This window comes from Geotrypetes seraphini, chromosome 2, assembly GCF_902459505.1.
Source record: "Geotrypetes seraphini chromosome 2, aGeoSer1.1, whole genome shotgun sequence".
NCBI classification, from domain to species: domain Eukaryota; kingdom Metazoa; phylum Chordata; class Amphibia; order Gymnophiona; family Dermophiidae; genus Geotrypetes; species Geotrypetes seraphini.
This window is the reverse complement of record NC_047085.1, coordinates 182,618,568-182,645,315: the sequence shown is the minus strand read 5'-3', so window position 1 is coordinate 182,645,315 and position 26,748 is coordinate 182,618,568. Positions and strand designations below refer to the sequence as shown.

The 26,748-nt window shown below is 42.5% G+C and overlaps 1 protein-coding gene across 5 annotated transcripts in view; it reads left to right on the top strand.

The window, feature by feature from the left end:
* PARD6G (par-6 family cell polarity regulator gamma) overlaps window positions 1-13,516 on the top strand; it is a 224,552-nt gene extending 211,036 nt beyond the window's left edge. For all 5 annotated transcript variants that reach the window (XM_033934470.1, XM_033934471.1, XM_033934472.1 and 2 more), the window contains exon 3: window positions 10,548-13,516. In XM_033934470.1, the coding sequence (XP_033790361.1) occupies window positions 10,548-11,404 (857 nt within the window). In that variant the 3' untranslated portion in view covers window positions 11,405-13,516. The remainder of the gene's footprint in view (window positions 1-10,547) is intronic.
* The last annotated feature ends 13,232 nt before the right edge of the window (window positions 13,517-26,748 follow it).

Here is a 26,748-nt window from a genome sequence, read left to right as displayed (position 1 = left end):
TGTCTGTCCCAGTGTGCTCACAATCTATCTAATGTACCTGGAATAATGGGGATTAAGTGACTTGCTCAGGGTCACAAAGAGCAGCGCGAGTTTGAACCCACAACCCAAGGATGCTGAGGCTTAGGGAGGAGCCCGAGGCACCTGAGCCAATCAGGGCCTTAGGCCCCTCCCGGTGCATCACATGATGCACTGGGGTGGGGCCTAAGGCCGGCATTGCATCACTGGAGGCCAGAGGAGCAGGAGGGACTGAGCAACTTACAGGTATGGGGGGGAGACCGGGCCAATGGCGGAGGGGGGGTCCCAACAGCAGGAGGAAGTTGGCATCTCTGCTGCCATATTTTAAATGTGGGTATTCGGGGGAGGTAGACCACATGGGAGGGTGTTCGGCCAGCGGGCGGGTGGGGCCAGTGGCAGGAGGGAGTTGGCATCCCTCCTGCCATTTTGGGGGGTTCGGGGAAGGGAGGGAATGCTTTGTCAGGAGGAGGCTTTTTCTTTTTCTTTTTTTTTTTTTTTGGTCAGATATTTTGCGTGTGTAATACATGCAAACTGTCTGTGCCATTGCAAAAGAGAAAAAAAAAACAGGCAGACCTGTTGGTAACTGTTACGACAGGTCTATAGCAGTTGGGTTTTAGGATAGTAAAACCCGATTCAAAATAGCCAAGCAAATGTTAGTGAATAGCTTGGCTATTTTGTATGGGATTTTACTAATTTGAATGGGTTGGATTGGATCGGACAATGGGGAAAAACACGCAGTTGGGACATTTAGTGAATCAGGTGCGTAGCAGCGATCATTTCTAAACCTGTGAAAACAGGTTTAGCGACGATTGCTGACTTTAGTGAATCGGGGCCTTTGTCTTCTTCCCTAGAACTCCATACAGGCAGCACTTTTTCTTTAACAACTAGCCTTTCCCTCCCCACTACCACCACCACCACTTCCCCAGAGGCAGCATTCTACCTCCTCCAACCTAACTTTTTTTTTTCTCTTCCTCCACTAGCTGTGGTTATTATCCGCTCTCCCCTCACAAGCAATTTTTTTAAAAGGCTTCCTTCATTTTTAAAAAGGCTTTCTTCATTTGCTTCACAGGAACTCTTGTGGGGCAGTGGAGGAGAGGTCAGCTGCTAATGCAGGACAGGAGGCTATATGAGCTGTCGGCAGTAGGGTGGCAGAAGCCTTTCTGTCAGCATTGGTCAAAAGTAGCTTTCCAAAGGCGAGTGAATTTTGGTAACAGACTGCTTTACGTGTGCTTTATGCTGTAAAACTGCCTGTTACTGAATAAATGTTTGGGGGGAAGGCAGATTCTTGTGTGACACACTGGGAAGCTCTCGGAGGCACACTAGTTGAAAAGTACTGCTTTACAGGACAAGGGAAATGGTTGTGGGTCCCCCCCCTCTCTCCACCCCTCCCCCGAGGCATTTTTACAATTAAAAAATTGTTAGCGCATGTTCTTCCTTTCCATTTTACAACCCAGAAATCCAAAAGCTGAAACTCTGCTTTTCTAACTATATTTTAATCTACTAATCTATAGGAAAGAATGTGACTGCCCATTATGACCATGCGACTGCCCTTATAACAATTTGTGAAATTATACAGAAAAATGGAGAAAGTAGTTAGACAATAACTACTGTTTATTATTAAAAAAAAGAAAGATCTTAAATTGTAGCCCAGATATTTATGGTAGTCTGCTTCCATTAAAAGAATTAAAGAAAAGAGACATGTCTTCTGAGTCAGATAGTGATTTTAGAATCTGAAAGCGAGCACTGAGGGGCACCCCTGACTCTGCTAATGAGGTGCTGGCTCCAGTCTCATGCTTCCTGAAGTGCTGCTCTCCTTGGTGGAAGTAATTCTGTCTTTTGAATTACTTTCCAGAGCTCCTAGAGGAAATAATAACAGAGAATACATTAAACACACACACACTCTGAAATGCTGCATCCAACAGTAATAGTAGTACAGAAGTCTGGCGGTCTGCTCCTCTGTGGAATTTGGGCTTGTTTATATAATCTTATCTGGCTATGTACTGGTATTTTCATCTGGCAGACAAGTCCCCATGTAAAGCAGCTATCTAAGCAGTGGGAGGGAGGGTTCCTTGTGCTGTTTCAGGAAATCTCTAATTTCTCATTTCATATGAATAAAATATGTGCCAAGCTAGGTCAACTTTCACACCAACACTGAACACTTTTTCTAGCCAATGAAATGACAAAATTAAAAAGGCATTTTTTGTTTCCAAGTTGCATCTATTCCCCAAAAGATAAATATTTTGAAGTGGTTATTCTGAGAAAAAACAAAATTCTTTGAACAGTGCTTTCAAAAGCATTTATACTCTTGCAGATTTTTCATCCTCTTCTGTCTAATTCAAAGTGCATTGAAGTAGTTTCACTGATCCAGACAACTTGTCTTACACTTTGAATATTAAGGAACAATTTGTCACCTGAAGGCAAAAGTGCTGTATGTGCAATTTTTGCACGAAATTAGATAGATTTATATTTCAATGCACTGCTGTAAGATCTTCTTGAATGTCAAACTGTTGTAACTTCTGAAAAGCTATGTATCAAGTGAAAAAAAAATTAATTCCTTGTCATCAGCAGCAGATGAATCCAGAGATATGTGGGTGATGGCCATCCATCAGCAGACAGAGATAAACTGAGTTCTGTCACATAGGAAGTTAAGCTTCCTGGTTAGCCAGTATTCTCTATCTCCAGCAGGTGGATGGATGGTCTCTTACAGACTCTTAGTTTCATCTTCTGGATTGTTCCTGTTCTGGGTTTCCCAGTTCAATAGAACCTAGGGGTGTGCCTCTTGGGGTACATCTGGTGGTGTCAGGTCTCTCCCTCCTCCTGTCTCCTCCTGCTGCTGCTTTGTGTCCTCACAACACAAAAAAAAGAATGAAAAGTATGTCCTGTGCTATGGCCATCTGGAATGAAGTAGTTTTACTGCTATGGGGAAGTTTAATGCACGTTGGCAGTGCTTCTTTCAGTCTAGACAAGGCCAGTTCTGCTCAACTTGTTAAGGGTAATATGGTGTGTGTTTCATGTTTTCCACGTTTTGCAGGGACAGATCTATAGCTAGAGGTCCAAATCGGGTGAGTCTCATTTCCACTCATGATTGGGATTCCCCTTACCTTCAGGGCAGGAGTCCTTAACGGCCCCGTTGAGCTGCTGCAATTTGGCAAACATTCCCTCTGGCAGCAGCCATTTGCATTCCCCCTTCCCAGGTTGGTTTGTTTCTTACCCCAAGTTTATTTGCTTATTACCTGGTTCTTGTGAGAATAAGAATAGCCTTAATGAGTCAGACCAATGGTCCATCAAGCCCAGTAGCCCGTTCTCACAGTGGCCAATCCAGATCCTAGTACCTGGCCAAAACATTCCATGCTACCGATCCAGGGCAAGCAGTGACTTCCCCCATGTCTTTCTCAATAACAGACTATGGATTTTTCCTCCAGGAAATTGTCCAAACTTTTCTTAAAACCAGCTACACTATCTGGTCTTTCCACAACCTCTGGCAATGCGTTCCAGAGCTTAACTATTCTCTTAGTGAAAAAAATGTTCTCCTATTGATTTTAAAAGTATTTCCCTGTAACTTCGAGTGTTTTCAGGTCTTTATAATTTTTGATGGAGTGAAAAATTAATCCACTTGTTCCCGTTCTACTCCATACAGGATTTTATAGACTTCAATCTTAGCTTCCCTCAGCCTTCTCTTTTCCAAGCTCGAGCCCTATCCTTTTTAGTCTTTCCTCATACGAGAGGAGTTTCATCTCTTCATCTTTGTTGCTCTTCTTTTCCAATGCCACTATATATTTCTTGAGATAAGGAGACCAGAATTGAATGCAATACGCCAGATGAGGTCGCACCAAGGAGCAATACAGGGGCATTATAACATTCTTAGTTTTGTTAACCATTCTTTTTTTAATAATTCCTAGCATCCTGTTTGCTTTTTTGGCCACCGCCACTCATTGGGTAGAAGGTTTCATTGTAATGCATACGGTGACCCTTCTCTCTGGCTGTCAACACCAGACTCTGTCCCTTCTGCCTTGCTGTGCTGTATGCATGGAACAAGCTGCCTGAAATCCTACAGCGGGCACTAATTCTCAAGGTGGACCCTAGCATCTGGTAACTGTGATTCAGGTTATTCTTCAAAATGTACATCACTTTGCATGTGTCCACATTAAATTTCATCTGCCTCTTGGATGCCCAGTCTTTCAATTTTCAAAGGTCTGCCTGCAATTTTTCACAATCCACATGAGTTTTAACAACTTTGAATAGTTAGGTGATTAATTTGCAGATAACACTTTCTCGTCATTCCAGTTTCCAGATCATTTATAAATAAGTTAAATAGCATCGGTCCCAGTACAGATCCCTACGTCACTCCACTGTTTACTTTCCTCCATTGAGAAAAATGACCATTTAACCCTACCGTCTGTTTTCTATCCAATAACCAATTCCTAATCCATCTATCCCATGACTCTTTAATTTTCTCAGGAGTCTCTCATCTAGATACACTACATCAGGGGTGCCCAACGCGTCGATCGCGATCGACCGGTAGCTCAGGAAGGCAACATGAGTCGATCGCAGAGCCCATCCCGGGCTCTGTGATAGACTCGTGTTGCCGTCCCGAACTACCGGGCCTATCAGCCTTCCTCTCCCCGACGTCAAAGATGCCGACGCCGGGCATTAGGCTGTTTTTGTCATTTCGGGGGGGGGGGGGCGTGGTGGCGGCAGCAGCAACAGCCTGAAAAAGAAATCATCCTGGCCCGGGTTGGTGTCATACTCCGGAACTTCTACCTCTTCCAGCAGCCCTCTCCTTTCTACCTGCTTCCGGCCACACCCCCTGCTCCGCGGCTCTCTTCGGCAACTCAGCAGCAGCGATTGACACAAGCTTCTGACGTCGGGGCCTACCCTCTGCGAGTCCCGCTTGTTTCAACTTCCTTTTTCCACAAAGGCGGGACTCGTAGAGGGAAGGCCTCGATGTCGGCAGCTTGTCTTGATCACCGCTGCTGAAGAGTTGCTTAAGAGAGCCGCGGAGCAGGAGTTTTTTGCTAGGTGCAGGTAGAAGGGAGAGGGCCAGATGCAGGACTCGTGGGTGAGGGAGCAGAAGAGAGAGAGAGAGGGGAGGGAAACAAAAGGAAATATTTCATACTGGGCTGGGCCGGAGTGGAGGGAGGGTGGAAAGATTCTGGCTACAGGGTGCATTAACAAAGGAAAAGGGGGGAAAGCTGAAAATGGAGATAGTGACACAAAGAAGAGAAAGAGTAAGCAGGACCTACTGAATAAGGATAGAGATACAGAGGGGACATGAAGAGGAGGTGAAATAGAGACATAGAAGTAATGCTGAAATAGTGTGTGGGGGGTGGGAGATAAAGACATTGAAAGGGCAAATGGTGAACATGGGGTAAAGACAAGGACAGAGACAAATGAAGATTCTGAAAAAGTGGTGAGATAGGGATATAGGTGAGATGGACACAAAGAAGGGTGATGCTGGAAAATAGGTGGAATGGTAATTCTGACAGACACAGAAGGGAAATGCTGGATCAAGGAGAGATAGGGCTCAGGCTGGATGGAATGAGGAGAAATGCCTTGTTGGCCCGGAACTTCCTCTCCTACGTCAGAATTGACGTCAGGGAGCGGAATGCTGGTCAGCGCGACGCTTCTGTAGGGAAAGCTTGGGACGGCGGTGGCTTGGGGGCTGTTCCTCGATGGCGGTGGCAGCAAACCGAGTGGCTTGGGGGAGGGCACGGAGAAAGAAAGAAAGGGGGCAGACAGGGAGACAGAAAGAAGGGGGAACAGGGAGACAGAAAGAAAAAGTTGGGGGAGAGAATGAGGTCTGGAGGAGAGGAAACATACAGGAGGCTGAAAGAAAGGAAGAAAGATTGGATGCACAGTCAGAAGAAGAAAGTGCAACCAGAGACTCATGAAATCACCAAACAGCAAAGGTAGGAAAATGATTTTATTTTCAATTTAGTGATCAAAATGTGTCGGTTTTGAGAATTTATATCTGCTGTCTATATTTTGCACTATGGCTCCCTTTTACTAAACCGCAATAGCGTTTTTTAGCGCAGGGAGCCTATGAGCATTGAGAGCAGCACGAGGCATTCAGCGTAACTCCCTGTGCTAAAACCTACTATTGTGGTTTAGTAAAAAGGGAGGGGGTGTATTTGTTTATTTTTGTATTTTGTTACTGAGGTGACATTGCATAGAGTCATCTGCCGTGACCTCTTTGAAAAAACCCGGAATATGAATAATTAACATTTTCTCTGCCTTTCAGTGTGCTTTGTGTTTTTTTAAAATTTTATTGTTGGTAGATCATTTTGACTTAGTCATTATAAAAGTAGCTCGCAAGCCCATAAAGTGTGGGCACCCCTGCACTACATCAACCAGCTCACCTTTATGCACGTTTATTCATACCTTCAAAGAAGTCAAGCAAATTGGTGAGGCAAGATCTCCCTCAGCTGAACCCATGCTGACGCTGTCTCATTAAATCATGTGAGCTGATTGTAGAGGCGAGTCCTTGCCAAGGGTCTTAGGTTCACCAGTCTGCGGTGGTTTCGGCCACTATTTTTGTGTGTACTGGTTGTTGGCGTTCTGTGTAGTCTGACAGTGCCAGCCCTACTACTACTAATTATCACTTAAATAGCACTGAAAGGCGTACGCAGCACTGTACATTTTGACATTTATAGATGGTCCCTTCTCAGAAGATTACAATCTAACTTGGACAGGCAGGATGACATATGGGGTTGGGGATGCAGAACCCAAGGTGAGGAGTTAGGAGTCGAAATCACTTTCAAAGAGGTGGACTGTTGGGCCTTGAACATTGCCAGAGACTGAGCCCGCTGTAGGATTTCAGGCAGCTTGTTCCAAGCATATAGCACAGCAAGGCAGAAGGGACAGAGTCTGGTGTTGACAGCCAGAGAGAAGGGTACAGAATGGAGCGGAGCTCACAGGGGGAGATAAGTGAAGAAAGATAGTGAAGGATAGCTGAGTTGAATGCATTTGTAGGTCAGTAAGAGGAGTTTGAATTGTATTTAGAAATGGATGGGAAACTAATGAAGTGACTTTAGGAGAGGGGTAATGTGAGTAAAATGGCTTTCCAAGAATGAGTCATACAGCTGAATTCTGGACGGATTGGAGGGGAGCAAGATGACTAAGCAGAAGGCCTAAGAGTAGCAAGTTGCAGTAGTCTAAATGCGAGGTGATGAGGGCATGGATAAGTGTTTTGGTAGTGTGCTCAGAGAGGAATGGTCGGATTTTGGTAATATTATAGAGGAAGAAGTGGCAGGTTTTAACAATGTGTTCTATCTGTGCGGTGAAAGAGAGAGAGGAGTCAAAGATGACCCCGAGATTACGAGCAGACAAAACAGAAAGAATGAGAGTGTTGTCCACAGAGACAGAGAGCGAGGGAAGCGGAGAGGTAGGTTTAGGTGGGACGATGAGCAGCTCTGCTTTTATCCATATTCAATTTTAGATGATGATGAGACATCTAGGTGGCAATGTGATGTGCCCCGAAGAGATTTCAGAATTTGACTTTATTTTTTAAAATTCCCTGTTAATGTTATGAGTGTCTGCGTACATAAGGATACAACCGCCCAGTCAGTCATCCTTCTTTGACTTGATTGGTCCTTGAAAACAGCAAGTAATTCTAGTTTTATTTTTTTATGCAGTAGTTATCCTAATTTGAACAACAAAGCAATCAAGATTTTGTTACCATTTGGATCTTCTTATCTTCTTATCTTTGCAAACTTAGATATTCATCTCTGACAGAAATTAAATTGAAAAAAAGAGAACGACTGCAGATGGTGGATGATGATATACGTATTTGCTTGTCTGCTATTGATCCGCATTTTAAGTTAATTTGCACTCAAAAACAAGCACATCAATAGCATTGATTAGCTATTCTATCTATTTTAGTTTTACCATTGTTACAATTACCTATACATAGCTTAAAGAACTTTAAATAAATAACTCTCAAATTTACCCCCCTTTTACCAAACTTTGCAAGGGTTTTTTAGCATTGGCCACTGCACTGAATGCTCTGTGCTGTTCCAATGCTCATAGGAACTCTATGACTGTCAGAGCATTCAGCACGCCAGCCGGGAGTTAATTTTTTGTTGGTTTTGCAATTTTATAATTTCAGTTATAACTTGGCACAAAAACATTTTCTGTGTTTTGTGTGCCGGAGCTAAATAAGTTTTGAGACACTGGTCTAGACCTTTTTTGGTGGCCATTGGGTGGAGAACCTGGGGAGGGAGGTGCTTCTTTTCCCTGGCCGCCTTACATGCTGGCGACTCTGGTGGCTACTGTGACAGCCTTGCTGTCAGTTCTGAGATGTTTTTCCATTTGGGAATCCTCTCGCAGTGCTTTGTTGTGCCACCAGCACCACCACCTTGTTTCTTGGCCAGCTCTGGTCTCTTTCTGGGTGGTCATCTCTCTGTGGGTGATGGCTTTGCCACTGAGAGAGGGACTTTGCTTCTCCCCTGTAGAGTACTGGTTTCAGGGAGCATATGGGGTACAGCTTGTGCCATATCACACCACCTCTACACCTCCTGCCCCTTGGTAGGTCTGGTGCTGGGTCTTCCACTCCTAGGCGCACTTGTATCCAGTTGCCTGTTAGGCTTGCAATTGCTGTTTGGTGGTTTGTTTTATTTATTTATTTAATTCGATTTATAGCCCGTCTTCTGAAGGAACCCAGAACGGGTTACATGGTAACATACATAACAGTTAGAAATAAGACATATAACAATTAACAAGGAACAGAAGACTAAGGCAATAGGGTACCGTGAGATGCGTCTAGTTCAATTGTTCTGGATTAGCAGACACTTGGAGCCTGAAGCATGCACAGGGAGAGAATCAGTGTGTGTACAGTGAGAGAGTGGGTTGAACATCTATTAAGAATAAAGTGGTTTGGGAGTAACAGTCTGAATGCTAGCTGGTCCTCAGGAGTCAGGTGAAGAGGTGGGTTTTTATTGCTCTTCTAAAGAGATTTGATGTTGGGAGGTAGTTGATTCCAGGCTCTTGGTAAATGATGCTCTCACTTTTCTGATTTTTTTCTTGAAAGTGGTGTGCTAGGACATCTGCATCCGGTTGTTGTGATCCTGGTTCTTCTGTTCTGTCTTTTATGAGTTGTAGATTCTGAAGAGACATTTGGAGGAGGTTTTTTAGGTTGGGTAATCAGGTTATTTTAGTATATTTCCCTCTCCCCATTCACAGTGATAGGGGAAAAGCAAAGCAGTGAATACCGAAAAACCGCAAATAACTTCTCGTATGTTATTTGTGGTTTTTCGGTAACAAACCCCTAAAAAAGATTAAAAAACGCGAATAACCTAACCTGATTTGTTCCAGGAGCGGCGATTTTCTCTGTTAAAACATCAGGAGCAGCAATTTCCTGTGATGTAAATTTGGGGGCGGAGCCAGAGAATAAAAACTGGAAATAATTGAAACTGCGTTTAACGAAACCACAAATACCGAGGGGGAAGTCTATATAGATTAGTGAAACAAACTCCTACTTTAATAGCATTTTGAATTGTATATTTTTCATTCTGCTGTCTAAAAAAAAATACACAAGAAAAGCACAAAGGGCCTTCAAATTCTGAATAATCCTTCATTAAAGTAGGATTACCTGGAACCTGAAGGCACTTTGTGCTTTTCTTGTGTTCCTTTGTGGTTTGTACTTTGAATCCCTCTTCTTTTCTATGGTTTGTTAAAGAGAATGCAAGCATATGAAGTCTTTAACAGGAGTTATTATTGATACCCCCTTCTGTAATTTGTGAAAATAAGTTTAGAAGGGAATAGAGTAATTTTTAAAGTTCAGTTGGTGTGTCCTTGTGGGGAGGGGAAGTAGGCTTAAGTTATCAGTTTAGTTTTTGTTGTCTTATGCATGCATCAGTTCATAAGGTATCCATTCCTATAGGCCTCCTATCGGCCCAGAAAACAAAGCTACAGACATTCAGATGGGCTGTTATGAAGGTGCATGAATCAACATTACTATACAGACTGATATACGTTTTGGAGGGGGGGGTTTCTAGTTTGTATGTGTTGAAGAGGATGTTAGAGGAGTAATGCCAATTGGAATTGCCAGTCTGATGGGTGCAGCAAAAAGTGAAACTTCCTTTATTTTTTTCATAGGGAATTGCACCTCTTGGATCCTGGTAGATTTTGCACAAAATGCAACTTCAAGCACTCATAAGTTTCAGATTCATTGTCATGAGTTTAGCATGTCAGAGTTGCATCATATTCTAGTGTTTGGGTTTTTGTTGTTTTTTTTGGGGGGGGGGTTAGCACTTTTGAGAGTACCTTTTTGTGTGCTATGTTTGGATTTACAGAATATTAAATGATCAGTGTGACCTGTATGCTATCTTTTAAGTATCTATGTTCAGTCACATGCTATGTTTTATTGCTCTGTAACCATTGCTGAGAGTTCCTTCCCTTCTGGTAATTCATGTCATTTTGTTTTTAACTGTGTCATTGGTAATATACTTCTAAAACTGATTCCCTCTTCCTCTTTTATAATGCTGTTATGTGATTACACAGATGTGACTGATTATTTTCTTGTCTGTTTGCAGAGGAAGTGGATTACAGCAACTTTGGAACCAATACACTGACCCGTAGGAAAAAGGCATTGGTGACACTCCGCAATGACAATGTACGTAAACGGCCACACATTGACATCAGCATGCCACATGACTTCAGACCCGTGTCCTCCATCATCGACGTAGACATTCTTCCTGAGACCCACAGGAGAGTGAGGCTGTACCGACACGGCTGTGAGAAACCACTGGGATTCTATATCCGTGATGGGACCAGCGTGAGAGTGACACCTCATGGGCTTGAAAAAGTGCCTGGCATTTTCATCTCACGCATGGTTCCTGGAGGCCTAGCAGAGAGCACTGGGCTCCTGGCTGTCAATGATGAGGTTCTAGAAGTCAATGGCATAGAGGTAGCTGGGAAAACTCTTGACCAAGTGACAGACATGATGATTGCTAATAGCCACAATCTTATCATCACAGTCAAGCCAGCAAATCAAAGGAACAATATTATCCGGAGCAGCAGGATGTCCGGCAGCTCTGGGCAGTCTACGGACAGTACAGCCAGCCACCATAGCTTGCCTTCTTCCCACTTGCTACAGAACTTCCTCCCCGATGACATGGAGAGTGACGAAGAACCTGACATTGTCATAGAGGGCAGCCTGGAGCCTTTACACATTCCAAAATCTCACAGTCTACCCTCTACTAGTCTGTCCAGAATCAATGGGAGTAGCCTTAGCCATAGATTGCAAAGAGACCTGGTACTTAACCACTCTGGGCGGGAAAGCAATGGCAGTCTCCACAAACTGCTGAGCACATTGAAAACTGATCCCCGACACAGCTTGGTTATCCCCAGGGGAGGCATCGAGGAAGATGGAACAGTTATTACACTCTAATGGTTCATCATATTATTTGTCTTAAATGCCAGTTGAAATGTATCTGACTTGTTACACACAGAAACAAATGGAACACCTTCCACATTCTCAAATAAGTATAAATCCTTAAGACCCATCATTGTTGAAAGAAAAGATGTTTTAATTTGTTAGAAAAGCAGCCAATGGGGTTAGGCCTACAGCACTGATGACCTGTTAATGAGCAAACAGTGCTTTTAGAAGCATATCTCTGCTCAGTTTGGGGGGGGGGGGTTGGGAGGAAAGGGAAGGAAGACTACTCCAAAAGGTGCATTTTAATCAAAGCTATTTTAGAGGGGAAACAGTAAATGATGTGCCCTCTAGAACTGTCTGAACTGTGTGCAGCACTTGTATGATGGATTTACAGATTACTTGCAGATAAGGGAGGTGATTTGGTGAACAACTGACAATGCAGATATTTAAATTATAATATCATATTTACACTGAGAAACACAAACTGGTTAAAATCCCAGGGAGATGCTGGGGTGTGTTTTGGTGTGTTTTTTTCATGTTTACTACCCATTGTAAAGTTACATTCCTGAGGTGGAGAAGATGACAAATTTACATGTGCACATTATCTCTCTACCTACCTTAGGTGTCTTGATTGATTTTTAGAGCAGCATTTATCAGTAAAACTGGCAGACTGCTGGACTGAAATGGGAACCTTCTGGATGTGACCTTTTTATAGCACACTACACTTTAAAGGAGCCAATGAATTTTTTTTTTTTAATGGTTTCTGTTCCTTTAATGTTTGAGACTACAAATTGGAATTTAATACTCAGAATATCTCTCCCCCACCCATCACCACTACCATGCGGGTATCTGTCAATGAGCACACGCTTCTCGATAGGCTGACAAAATGGAAGGGGAGAATTTATAAAGAGAGAACAGAATTATTAGAATCCAAGACCTGAAATTTATGAGAAAAATCAAGTCCAATAGCTGTAGAAAGATTTGTAGCACACACTATATGATTAATCCATAGGACAACATTTCAACCAAAGCAAAATATTGCTTTACCACACTTGCATGAACATAAATATAATTTCATTCTTTGAGGGGAAGATACCATCTGGTGATTTTGTTGCTAGGAGAAACTTTGGCCAAATGTTTGGGGGGGGGTTATTGCTATTTTTTTGTTCATTTCCAAAGGAAAAACGGTAAGAAAGTGTATATTCTGTCCATGTTTCTTTGCATTATGAACCACTTAGTGATCAGAAGCAGTACTGTCCATGAGGTTTTCTTTTTCTTTGTGCTATATGTGTAATTTGTTATGAATTAAATCTGGTTAGCAATACGTGAAAAGCATCCAGCTTCAATAAATTTTAAATATTAGGCAGCAAAATTATCAGCTGTGGTAACCACTGTCATTTTGTTACTTTTTTCAATGATTTCTTCTAGCATGGGTTTGGGAAAACTACATTTACTATAAAATTTTATTTTGGGGTGGGTGGGGACTGACTTTGGAACATATGTAAAGAATTTGCTGTAAATCACAAAATTAAAGTGTGTTTGATTTGTTGTTTTTTAAAAAAATAATGCATTAAGAGAAATTTGGAATGGAGTCTTAAGTTGCAGCATCTGTCTCATCAATCCTGTGAACTGGGCCCATGAGAGGTATTCTGAAGTCTGTTTTATGTCACTAATCTCTCACCAGATGTAGTCTGAGCAAGTAATAATCTGGCAGATCTGATAACTGAACAAACCACTGGAAGAAAAGTATTTGGTTTTCCCTCAATTTCTTTCTTTCTCTTTTGCAAAGTGCTACAAATTTAAGCTGCTCTCATTTTTAAAGTTTGTAACTTGATCATAGAGTATTAGAAACAGAAAACTGTACTGTTCACAATATTTTACTAGTTGGCTTTCCATTCATTGTTTTCTTTTTTATTTTAATCCTTTCTAGTGTTGTGTATTAGCTTTCATGTATGTTGATGAAAAAGCCAGTTTGTTGTTGTATTGGTTTTTGGATATTTAGGTTTTATGGAGTTCAGTGGGTGTAGTTGGGAGAGAGAGTTCAGAGCAGGATCATGAACTGTTTTTACCTATACATTTTTATTTTTAATACAACAAATGCTAATAAAGAAAATACAACAAAGATATATGTTTCTAGTGTGATCTTTTTTCATATGGAAAACATGGCTTAATTTACAAAACTGTATACTCATATCATTGGTTGCTTTTGATTTCACTTCTTTAACCCCCCTAAATAATATTGTATTCCTTTATTATCATTACATGCCTTGTATCGTGCATTTGATAACATAAAAAAGCCAGGGAAGGGGGCAGTTAAGTGTAGAGCCAGAATGTGGGAAATAACCAGATAGGATGATAGAATTTGGCTGCATAGCTCACCTGCTCAAGATTAGGAAGGCTGTGGGAGAGGGGGTAGGAGAGAAGACAAATGGCTGTGGGATGGGGGAGAGAGTGCTACTTTGCTTCTTATCATTTGGAAGGAATACATGGCACCCCTGCTGAATAAGACCTGGAGGAATTTTAAAATCCTCATTCATATCCATAATTAATGCCAGTAATACATGTACTTTAAGCAATGTAATTTACATTGCTTGGCTCTCCTATAAAACAAATGCAATACTTGACTGTAGTTCATATTCCTTGTACTACTTCAGCTTCCATGTTACAGTAGTTTCCTCCCCTCACTCCCACCTGATATACATAGTAAACTCTTAGTTATCCAGCACCCATGAAGATTGGTAGATGCCAGATAAATGTTTCCTTAGCAACAGCAGCAGATGAATCCAGAGGCTTTAGGGATAGCACACATCTACCAGCAGGTGGAGATAGAGAAACTGATTAACAGGTAGTCCTATTGGCTGGCACGCCCCCTGTATTCTCAGCATGCTCTATCTCCAGCAGGCAGAAGGTCGCTATTCAACTAGCTCCTGGATTCTGGCTGTGACAGGGCATTTATTTTCTCCTGTTGAAGTTGCTCTTCAGTGAGACAGGGGTGTCTGGCTGAACGGTGCCAGCTTTAGGGGTTACACCTGTACCCCACAGGTCCCAGCCTCACCCTCTCTCCAGTGATAGAGAGTCTGACTGGGTCTCTATTTTTCTTCTTTCCCTTCATTGTAAAAAACAAAACGGAGACCACAGTTACTCAATTACATTCTGCCCTCCTAGTGCTGAACAACATGCATTTACCGGCACTAACAAGCCTGTGAGTATGTGTTTAATATTGCTAGTGTATGAACTTTAGGTTCAGTTTGGAGTATTAGAGCTGCAGGTTAGGTCGCATGGTTCTATGTGAACTTTTTAGTTGTGTGAAGTTACTTCGGTGTAGGGCTTTGGTGGGGAAGGCTTGAAGTCAGTTGAGCGAGCTGGTACCTTCCCGCCCGTTGATTGCACATGCTTGTTCTCCTACTCTGGCTAAAGTGCGGCAGTGTTAATGAACCTTTTTCCTGAGGGTGACTTGGGCGGCGTTTGCCGTGGTAGTGTGAGGCTGACTTTTCAGACAGCTTCAGGGCTGTTTTTTCATTCAATATTGAGGAGCCGGTTTATTACAGCGTGCAAGAGACGCGAGATGGTTTGCGCCGCTGTTGGGAGCACTGCAGCATTCTTCTAGCTCTTCCCTGAGCCTGAATTTTATTAAATCAGTGACGCGGCCATGTAACAATGTGGCAGCAGTTGGCTCCGGCTATGTTTTTTATTTTAGTTATGTTGATAGAGATGCAACATTTCAGCGTGAAAAGGCGAGCATTTGGGTCTCCGGCGCTGGCGGGAACACTGCAGCATTCAGGGAGTTTTTCCAGCTGATTTTTGTCAGCCTCGTGGGAGGTGTTTTAACATCTTTAGGCACGATTCCGGGGATCTACTTTAGTAGGTGTGTTGATCACAGTGTGCACGTCAAGTGCACCAGCTACATTAAGGCCTGTTCTGTTAGGCCTTAAGTCACTTTGGAGAGAAATTCTGCCCTGTGCTAGGCCACCCTGTCACAGTTTATATCCAGCATAGGTAGGCAGAAGTCAAATTGCTGCAGTGAGCTGAGTAGCAAGAGAGTACCCTGTACTTCCTACGGGTAGCTTCTCATCTCTCGAGCTATATCAAAGGTAAAGTTATGTATGTTTGCATATTTTCCTTCTGCTCTGTGCGGCGCTGCATCAGTCTGGTAGTGCTAAAGAAATAATGCACGAAAGCAGCAGTCTCTAGGGGCATAATGATTCTTCTCATTTTCCTGAGGGCAACACTGTCTTTTTATAAGTCTAGGGTGCCAGAACCTACAGGTTTCATAGCTTATCACGCCGGATTCTCAGGTAGCCATCTTCTAATGGCATATGCTAGATAAACCCCTATCTTGGTTCGAAGGGTTGTGCAGCTGCTTCTAAACAGAGGCAACTTTCCTATTATTCCAAACTCATAGGATAGCAAACCATATGTGGCTGTTGAAATCATCCCTGAAGCTCTATTTAGGAGTGCAAGCCTTGTCCTCTAGCCTTCAGTGTGTAGCTCGTTTTCCATACAGCAGTGAATTTAACTTCTAACTTCCCCCTGTGCGCCTTCTCTTTAAGGGCAATAGGTTTTTGGAGAAGCTTGCATGAATTTAATACTGGATTTTAGAGTTTCCGGATAACAGAGGTTACTGTACCTTAATCCTAGGAGTTTTTAGGTTCTCACCGTCATGGTTTTCTTTTCAGAATTCTCACATGTTCCTTGTATCACAAGAATGGATTTTTCACATGAGAGTTACTTTCTTCTTCCAGAAATTACAATTATCCTCCAGTCCATTCCCCGACATTCTGTGTTTCACGCTCTCTCTCAGAGATGGGGACACGATAGTGTCAGGTATGGGGTCTTTGCACATTATTCGTGGTGATTGCAACTTCAAATCCTTTTCTCCCATTTCAGATTCTTTTTTGGGGTCACCATGTATTTAGCTTACAAAAGGTTGCGTTGGCGCGAAACCCTCTTTATGTGTTGCTGGAACTCAGGATAGTAGTTTTAGATCTTTTGGAACTAAGGGAAGTGGTTATGGTTACTTCATCGTGACCAACAACAGGGAGTTGGTCAGATTCAAGCTTGATCTCTTGTAGGTCAATGAGTTTCTCAGATTTAGATTTTTCCAAGCAATAACTATGAGTTTATTTACATCTTCTTAACGTCACTGCATCAGCAGTATCTTCGCTCTGCTGGCCTCAACCAGCAATATTAGTTTTGATAGATACCATTTGGCCTAGCCATGGATCCACGAGAATTTTAAAATATAAACATAGTGGTGGCAATATTTTCTTCCAAAGTGGGGATTCAAGTACATTCTTTCTTGGTTGACTAATTGATTCGGATGTCTTCCAGCCAATCAATTTGTCAACCACAAATGGGTGATTTCTTTTCTTTGAATGTGAATTTTCAAACTTACAAAGAGCTCTCTTGTCCTGTGCCATTTCTTTGAATCTCTGGCATTGTTCCTCGTCATGAGAGTGAGGAATGTGTTTCTTTCCAGAGACTGGAGCAAAAGGTTACAGTCTCGGGTTCACCTTCTTTTTCAGTCACAAAGAACAAGAGTATGGGATTCAGTACAGGTTCTAAGATCCATGGTGGTGACTCCACTGGGACCTTTGGCTCACCTTCATGTGAGAACGCTGCAGCAGTTGCTTGTGTTCCGCAGGTTTTCGGTATTTCAAGGCTTCAATAGTAGTATCCAGTAGAATCCTCACGCATCGCTGTATAATTTGGTGGCTCGGCGATATCAATATGTTCGATGACATACCACAGTCTTCCCTGGAATGGCTCACAGTCACCAACTATGCCAGGCTATTGGGGTTGGGGGGGCTCAGTGCCTTCAATCCTCAGCGGAAAGAGTCAGGTCTCAAGAGAAGACTAAGTGCTCGTTCATTTGTCTAGAACTGTGAATGATCAGACTAGCACTTCAGCAGTTTCAGACCGTGCTGCCAGCCTGACGATAAGAATCGGGGTGGTAATATTTCTCAACAGCCAGAGAGGTACCGGAAGTTCTCAGTTAGCAAGCAGAGTTAAGGGTTCCACTTCAATGGGCGGAATCTCATCTTCCTATTCTGTCAGTGTCTCTTCAACATTTGCATAGCCACACTTGGCACATGCTTAGACAAACAAGACATAATGTCATACAGCTACGCAGACGATATCACCATCCTCCTGCCTTTTGGCCAAACCACCCCCAACACAATGAACAAACTACACATTGCACTAGAAACAGTGGCAAAATGGATGAGAGACCACAAATTAAAACTGAACCAAGACAAAACCAAATTCTTAATTTTAGAAAGAAACAAATCCTCAACCATAACAAACCTAGAAATAAACTCCCATCACATATCCCTTACAACCCAAACTAAAACTGCTGGGAATAATGATAGACAAAGGCTGCATCATGCAACTTCAAATCAGCAAAACAGTTCAGAAGGCATTCACAACCATGCGCAACTTAAGACAAGTCTGAAAATACTTCAACAACAAACAATTCAAACTCGTAGTACAAGCACTAATTATAGAACTCCTGGACTACTGTAACATACTTTACCTGTCATGCCCCGCCAACATGCTAAAACAATTACAAACTGTCCAAAATACAGCCCTAACACTAATATACTCGCTGAAAAAATACGACCACATTACCTCAGCTTTCCAAGACTCACACTGGCTTCTAGTACAAGCACACATACAACACAAATTCTACTGCACCCTATTCAAAGCCCTAAATGGACCAAGCTATCTGAACAACGCCTACTCAGGAAAAACACATTCAGACCAAGCACACTTTACCCATCCCCCAATCAAAGGCATGCAAAGCAAAAAAATATATGACGGTTTACTAGCCATCAGAGCAACATGCAAAAATAGACCACCACCTCTCAAATCTGCTGACCACGACACCCAACTACAAAACATTCCGGAAAGAACTGAAAACCATACTATTCAAGAAATTTGTCAAATGATCTAACCAAACCGTATTGACCATTCACAGATCCCGACGCATACTAAAGCTATCAACCTTGTAATCTTGCTGGGAATGCCCAGGCTAATTTCTTGTTGTAAACCGCCTAGAATTGAAAGGTATTGGCGGAATAGAAGACATCAATGTAATGTAATAATTAAATTTGCTGATGACACAAAGTTATTCAAAGTTATTAAATCGCAAGAGGATTGTGAAAAATTGCAAGAGGACCTTGTGAGACTGGAAGACTGGGCATCAAAATAGCACATGATGTTTAATGTGAGTAAGTGCAAAGTGATGCATGTGGGAAAGAAGACCCGAACTATAGCTACATGATGCTGGGTTCTATGTTAGGAGTCACAGCCCAAGAAAAAGATTTGTTTCTAATCCAGTTCTCCATTTTGGGTCCTAACTTCAGCCCTTCAAGTTTGTTCAAGAGTCTCCTATGAGGAACTGTGTCAAAGGCTTTACTGAAATCTAAGTAAATTACATCTAGCATATGTCCTCGATCCAGTTCTCCAATCAAAAAATTAAATCAGGTTTGTTTGGCACGATTTACCTTTAGTAAAGCCATGTTGCCTGGATTCTTTCTTTCAGCAACACTTCCATTATTTTTCCAACAACTGAATACAGGCCGGTAAGCCTCACTTTGGTTGTTGGAAAAATAATGGAAGTGTTGCTGAAAGAAAGAATCCAAGGCAACATGGCTTTACTAAAGGTAAATCGTGCCAAATGAATCCAGTGTTCTCCCCAGAAATTTTTTCCAGCCGGTTGGCATGAAAAAGTAGCCGGGTGGGGCAGGACGGGGAAATTTGTTGGTGGGGAAAATTAAATGTATATTATTTTTATTAGTTAATTATTATTAGTTATTTTCCAATGCTCAATATGACTTCCTTTTTTAAGGTTTGACACTTGTGCCAGAATATTTTTATTAAATTTAAGAAATATCCAATTCTAGAAGTGAATAATTAGATATTTGCCCTCTTTCAAATGGTATAGAGCAGCGTCTCTTAAACTTTTTTAACTCTGGCACACTAAACGGAGCAAATGTTTTTCATGGCTGGAAAAAATTTCTGGGGAGAACACTGTTGCCGTTAGTTTTCAAGGACCAATCACGTCAAAGAATGATGCTTATCTGGGCAATTGTATAATAAAAAGAATGGATAAGATAACATGAGAAGTGAAATTGTCATGAATCAGGGGTATACATACCCTGTAGGTCCTAAAAGCAGGCTTGTGGATTAGATATAAACATAAACTATGAGGGCAGTGGTGTATCTAGTATATGTGACACCCAGGGCCCATCATTTTTTGACACACACACCCCCTCCATCTGTATGAAAAACATGATTTTTAGTAACAATTCACATGTCACACAAGAGTGTACCTAGGAAAAGGCAGTATCTTACATACTGCAGTGAGCAGCACATCAATATACCCATTGTAAAACTAAACAAGCCAGACTAGTACAGATCAATCCTAACAGAAAACCATGTCTTTCAAACACAACACAGGAAACATGCCTTCGCCTAGTATGGAATATGTAATCACAAACTAATTCCTCCCCCTTTTACAAAACTGTAATGTGGTTTTTAGCCATGGTGGTAACAACTCAGACTCTCATTGAATTCTGAGCAGTTACCACCATGGCCGGTGCTAAAAAATGCTCTACAGTTTTGTAAAAGGGGGGATGAAATAGAAAAATGTAGACGAAGGTTAAATTGAACCACCAAGAAGCTGGACTCTGTATACAATGCAACACCACAGAAACAGCAATGCATCTCCCCTAAAGCAAAAAAAATTAATAAATAGAATTTTTTTTCTACCTTGTCTTCTCGGGTTTCTGCTTTCCTCATAGTCTTATCACTCTCTTCCTTTCATCCACTGTCTACCCTCTCTCTGCCCCTTCTATGTGGCATCTTCTCTCTAGTCCCCCTCCAGAAACTTTATGCCTCTACCTTCCATCTCACCCTTCACCCCCATTGGTCTGGCATCCATCTTCTTCCCTTCCCTCCTCCAATGGTCTGGCATCTCTCTCTTCCCTTCCCTCTCCCACACCCCCATGGTCTAGCATTTCACTCTCTCCTCTCCCTTCCCCTTACTTCCATCAGCATATGCCACCTTTCTTTCCCTCCAACCCAATTCCATCCAGTATCCTTTCACTGCACACTAATTCCATGAGCATCTGCCCCTTTCCCTCCAACCCAATTCCATCCAATATCCTTCCACCTTATGTCTCTCTCTCCTTTCCCTAAAAACCAGTTCCATCAGCATCTGCCTCCTTTCTCTCCCTCCACCACCCTTCCATACCACCCTGACCCCCTTTTTCTTCCTCCATCAACCTATTCTCTCTCCCTCCAACCCAGCAAGGTCCCACAATGACTGCTTCTGCTGCCTCTGCCTCCAGAAGACGTAAGTAACATCTGAAGGGGTAGGCCAACAGACGCAGGGAGTTGTGGCAAGGTTCCATGATGACTGCAGCTGCCGGTCCACCCCTTACGACGTCACGTCTTCCGGAAGCGGCAGACGCAGTCATCGCAGGACCTTCCTGCACTTCAGTGCGGCTGCCAACTCTGCTTCAGAATAAGTATGGCAGCCACACTGAGGTGCAGTATCATTTAGAGCAGCTCGGAAGGTTCCAGATCCAACCGGCTGTGCACCCGCCACCCCTGGTATGGCACTGTATGAGGGGACAAAAAAATAATAAAAAGAATGGATAACTTGACCGATTTAGACATGTCATACAATTATAACCACAAAAATATGTCATAAAATGTAATTCTAAACTCAGAAGACTCCAGACGAAAAGCAGATTACAGAAAGGAACCAGAAAAGACCAAACCTATAGTACTAAGATTCAAACGCTAAAATCAAACATGTCCATTATGAAGCAACGTGGATCACTGCTAATTATAACGAGTGAGTCTTTAAAATATGACATGGTAACGGATAGCCAGACCTGGTGGACGGAAGTGATAAATACTGGAGCCAAAACCAGAGCACCATGAACTTGAATAGAAATATGGATACCTATTTCTACTTTTGAGTAAAATTGTGATGCAAACATGTCATAGAAAAGAATAAATAATGTGTAAACTTAAAACCAAGAACAACAGATTGTAACACCGAACTCAGAATTAATTAAATAAAATGCTAAAAGAGCTAAAAAAAAAAACCTAAAATAGAGCATATACATACTTAAAATAATGGCTGGTTACAAACAGTATGTCTAGACTAGACCTAAACAGGTCAAAAGTAAACATATGGGAAATGAACAGCTGATAATACAGAGTGTTTCTTGAAAAAATAAGCCGATATTAGCTCAAAGACAAGATGAAAAGTGAAACCTGAGAAAAATCTAAATTACTGTTCAAATAAGCCTCTATTAAAACCAAACCACAGCACTCAGGAAAGTAAAAAAGGGGGAGTGAAATTGACTTACCGATAAGGTCCACCCTCTCCATAAAGTAGAATTTCCTAACATTGCTCTTGAATCTACCACCCCTCAACCTCAAATTATGTCCTCTGGTTTTACCATTTTTCTTTCTCTGGAAAAAATTTTGTTCTACGTTAATACTCTTCAAGTATTTGAACGTTTGAATCATATCTCCTCTGTCCCCCCTTTCCTTTAGGGCAGGGGTGCCCACACATTTTGGGCTTGCGAGCTACTTTTAAAATGACCAAGTCAAAATGATCTACCAACAATAAAATTTAAAAAAAAAACAAAGCACACTGTATGCTGAGAAAATGTTAATTATCATTCCTATTCCGGGGTTTTTTCAAAGAGGTCAAGGCAGATGACTCTATGCACTGTCACCTCAGTAACAACCATACAAAAATAGACAAATATACCATCTCCCTTTTTACTAAACCACAATAGCAGTTTTTAGTACAGGGAGCTGCGCTGAATGCCCAGCGCTGCTCTTGATGCTCATAGTCTCCCTGCGCTAAAAAACGCTATTGTGGTTTAGTAAAAGGGGGGCCATAGTGCAAAATATAGACAGGAGATATAAATTCAGACACATTTTGATCACTAAATTGAAAATAAAATCATTTTTCATACCTTTGTTGTCTGGTGATTTCATGAGTCTCTGGTTGCACTTTCTTCTTCTGACTGTGCATCCAATCTTTCTTCCCTTCTTTCAGCCTGTATGCTTCCTCTCCTCCAGACTTCATTCCCTCCCCCAACTTTTTCTTCCTCTATCCATGCCCTTTCTTTCTCCCTGCCTCCCTTTCTTTTTTTTCTGTTTCCCTTCTTTCTCCCTGCCTGAACCCCTTTCTTTCTCCCTGCCCTCCACCAAGCCACTGCTGCCACCATCGGGCAACAGGCCCCCAAAGCTGCCGCCGCCCCAAGCTCTCCCTGCTTCGCTGCATTAGGCCAACCAGCATTCCTCTCCCCAATGTCATTTCTGCCATCGGAGAGGAAGTTTCGGCCCAACCAGGCAGCGATTGGCCCGAACTTCCTCTCCGATGGCAGAATTGATGTCGGGGAGAGAAAGGCTGATCGGCCCGGTAGATCACCAAGGCAAAGTGAGTCTATCATGGAGCCCGGGATGGGCTTCGCGATCGACTCACTTTGCCTTGGCGATCGACCTATTGGGCACCCCTACTCTAGGGTATACATATTCAGGGCTTCCAGTCTCTCCTCATACGTCTTCTGGTGCAAGCCTCCTATCATTTTTGTCACCCTCCTCTGGACCGCTTCAAGTCTTACGTTCTTCGCCAGATACGGTCTCCAAAACTGAACACAATACTCCAAGTGGGGCCTCACCAATGACCTGTACAGGGGGCATCAACACCTTCTTCCTTCTAGTGGCTACGCCTCTTTTTATACAGCCCAGCATCCTTACGGCAGCAGCCACCGCCTTGTCACACTGTTTTTTCGCCTTTAGATCTTCGGACACTATCACCCCAAGGTCCCTCTCCCCGTCCATGCATATCAGCTTTCACCTCCCAGCATATACGGGTCCTTCTGATTATTAATCCCCAAATGCATTACTCTGCGTTTTTTTGCATTGAATTTTAGTTGCCAGGCATTAGACCATTCCTCAAACTTTTGCAGATCCTTTTTCATATTTTCCACTCCCTTTTCGGTGTCTACTTTGTTATAAATCTTGGTATCATCCGCAAAAAGGTAAACTTTTCCTTCTAACCCTTCAGCAATGTCACTCACAACATATTGAACAGGATCGGCCCCAGCACTGAACCCTGAGGGACTCCACTACTCACCTTTCCTTTCTCCGAGCGACTTCCATTAACCACCACCCTCTGGCGTCTGTCCAACAGCCAGTTTCTAACCCAGTTCACCACTTTGGATCCTAACTTCAGCCCTTCAAATATGTTCAAGAGCCTCCTATGAGGAACCGTATCAGAGGCTTTGCTGAAATCTAAGTAAATTACATCTAGCATATGTCCTTGATCCAGCTCTCTGGTCACCCAATCAAAAAATTCAATCACGTTCATTTGGCACGATTTACCTTTTGTAAAGCCATGTTGCCTTGGATCCTGTAACCCATTAGATTCAAGGAAGTACACTATCCTTTCTTTCAGCAACACTTCCATTATTTTTCCAACAACCAAAGTGAGGCTCACCGGCTTGTAGTTTCCTGCTTCATCCCTGTGACCACTTTTGTGAATAGGGACCACATTTGCTCTCCTCCAATCCCCAGGAACCACTCCCGTCTCCAGAGATTTATTGAACAAGTCTTTAATAGGACTCGTCATAACCTCTCTGAGCTCCCTCAGTATCCTTGGATGGATCCCGTCCGGTCCCATCGCTTTGTCCACCTTCAGTTTTTCAAGTTGCTCATAAACACTTTCCTCCATGAACGGCGCAGAATCTACTCCATTTTCTCATGTTACTTTGCCAGACAATCTCGTTCCTTCTCCAGGATTTTCTTCTGTGAACACAGAACAAAGTATTTGTTTAGCACGTTTGCTTTTTCCTCATCACTCTCCACATATAGGTTCCCAGCTTCTTTTAAGTTAGCAATTCCATTTTTCATCTTTCTCCTTTCACTAATATATCTGAAAAAAATTTTTGCCATTTGTTCTTCCACCTGCGCTTTCACCAGACATATCTCTCTCTTGGCTTCTTTCAGTTTCACCCTGTAGTCCTTTCTGCACGCCTCTTCTTGGGGGTTTTTATATTTCACGAACGCCAACTCTTTTACCTTTATTTTCTCTGCCACTAGTTTGGAGAACCATATCGGATTCCTTTTTCTCTTGTTTTTATTTATTTTTTTCACATAAAGGTCCATAGCCATTTTTATTGCTCCTTTCAGCATAGACCACTGTCTTTCCACTTCTCTTATGTCCTCCAATCCTAACAGCTCTTTCTTTAGGTATTCCCCCATTTCATTAAAGTCCGTATGTTTGAAATCTAGGACTTTAAGTATTGTGCGGTTGCTCTCCACTTTAGCCGTTATATCAAACCAAACTGTTTGATCGCTACTTTCCAGGTGAGCACCCACTCGAATATTAATACTTTCTCCTTTTGTGAGGACCAGATCCAATATCGCTTTTTCCCTCGTGGGTTCTGTCATCATTTGTCTGAGAAGAGCCTCTTGAAAGACATCTACAATCTCCTTACTTCTTTCCAATTCCGCAGATGGTGGAGAGGAAAACGGTGACAGGGTTAAAAAAAAAGCATGGGCTGAACACAGAGGATCTAGAATCAGAAAATAATAGTAAATATTGAAGAACTAAGGCCAGTACTGGGCTGACTTGCATGATCTGTGTCTGTATATGGCCGTTTGGGGGAGAATGGGCTTCAAGGGTGTAGATCAGGGGTCTCAAAGTCCCTCCTTGAGGGCCACAATCCAGTCAGATTTTCAGGATTCCCCCAATGAATATGCATGAGATCTATGTGCATGCACTGCTTTCAATGTATATTCACTGGGGAAATCCTGAAAACCTGACTAGATTGCAGCCCTCAAGGAGGTACTTTGAGATCTCTGGTGTAGATGGACTGGAGTGAGCTTTGATGGAGACATCAATAGTTGGAACCTAAGAACAGTACCGGGCAGAGCTTTAGATTCTTGCCCAGAAATAGCTAAGGAGAAGAAGAACCAACAAATTTTTAGATTAAATTAGGTTGGGCAGACTAGATGGACCATTTGGGTCTTTATCTGCTGTCATCTACTATGTTACTATATTGAGGATAGATTAAAACCCTCAGCTCAAGTGGCTAAGAAAGCAAATAGAATGTTAGGGATTATCAGGAAAGGAATGGAAAACAAAGATGGTGGCTACTGAGGCTTGCAGTGCCAAAATCCCCAGCTGGTCACCACATGCTAGTTGATCAAAAATGGCAGCTGCACAGCCACACAGCATGGAAACCCCCTCAGAGTCCACCAAAACCTCACCTTCTGCAGTCACTGAAGTGCTTGGACATAGAGAGGGGTGCTGAGACATACAATCACAGGTACTATAGATGTCCGATGCTGCTTGCCAGCTCCCTCACTGAGAGCAATGTTTAACCAGTTCAACTGGGGCCACCATTAAAATTAAAGTGGTACTCACAGTTTGTCAGCCAAATAGAGAATACGCAAGAATCAGGTGCTGCAGCTTGTCTCTCCCTCAATAGTCCTGCTGGCTCTTTGACAGTTCAGCATTTGTTAAAAGCTGTGTTTCTTTTTTCTGAGGCAGGAGATTTCTCTAAGGTGATGAGCCCAGCAAAAGGGAGATGTGAGAAGGGAAAGAGACCTTGCGCCACCAGGTATGAGACAAAGCCCATAGAAATCCTCTCAACCCCTATGCTCAACAGTACCCAAAAACTAGACCAGGTGCCCGTACCAATACAGAGCTGGAAAGAATGTGTCAGTCCACCTGCTAGATAGAGAAAATACTGAAAAAAGAAGCTGCTGCATAGGGTTCTACATGGCAGGGCTCTGGTGTTTCTACCTCCACTTGCTGGTAGCCGGACATAACCCAGAAGTCTCTAGATTGATCTGTAGGATGTAACGGAAAGTTATTTTAATAATATTCAGTTTTTCTATGTTTCTATGAAAAAATAAAATATGCATATTGTCAGTTGCTTCCCCCTATGATGATTATTAGAGATGTAGCGGGGGGTTCAGCACTAATATTTATCACTTTTATAGTGCTGAAAAGGATACGCAGTGCTATACATTCAACATGTAATAGTCCCTGCTCAGAAGAGCTTACAATCTAATTAGGATAGATAGAGGCTGGGGCGTTTCTTGCAGAGAAAATAAGATGGACATAGGTATCTTACGGTGATTGGGAGTTAGGAGTTGAAAGCAGTTTTCAAAAAGTAGGCTTTTAGCTTGGATTTGAATACTGTTAGGGATGGCACTTGACGTACTGACTCAGGCAGTCTGTTCCAAGCATACTGTACAGCAAGATAGAAGGGACAAAATCTGGAGCTGGCAGTGGAGGAGCA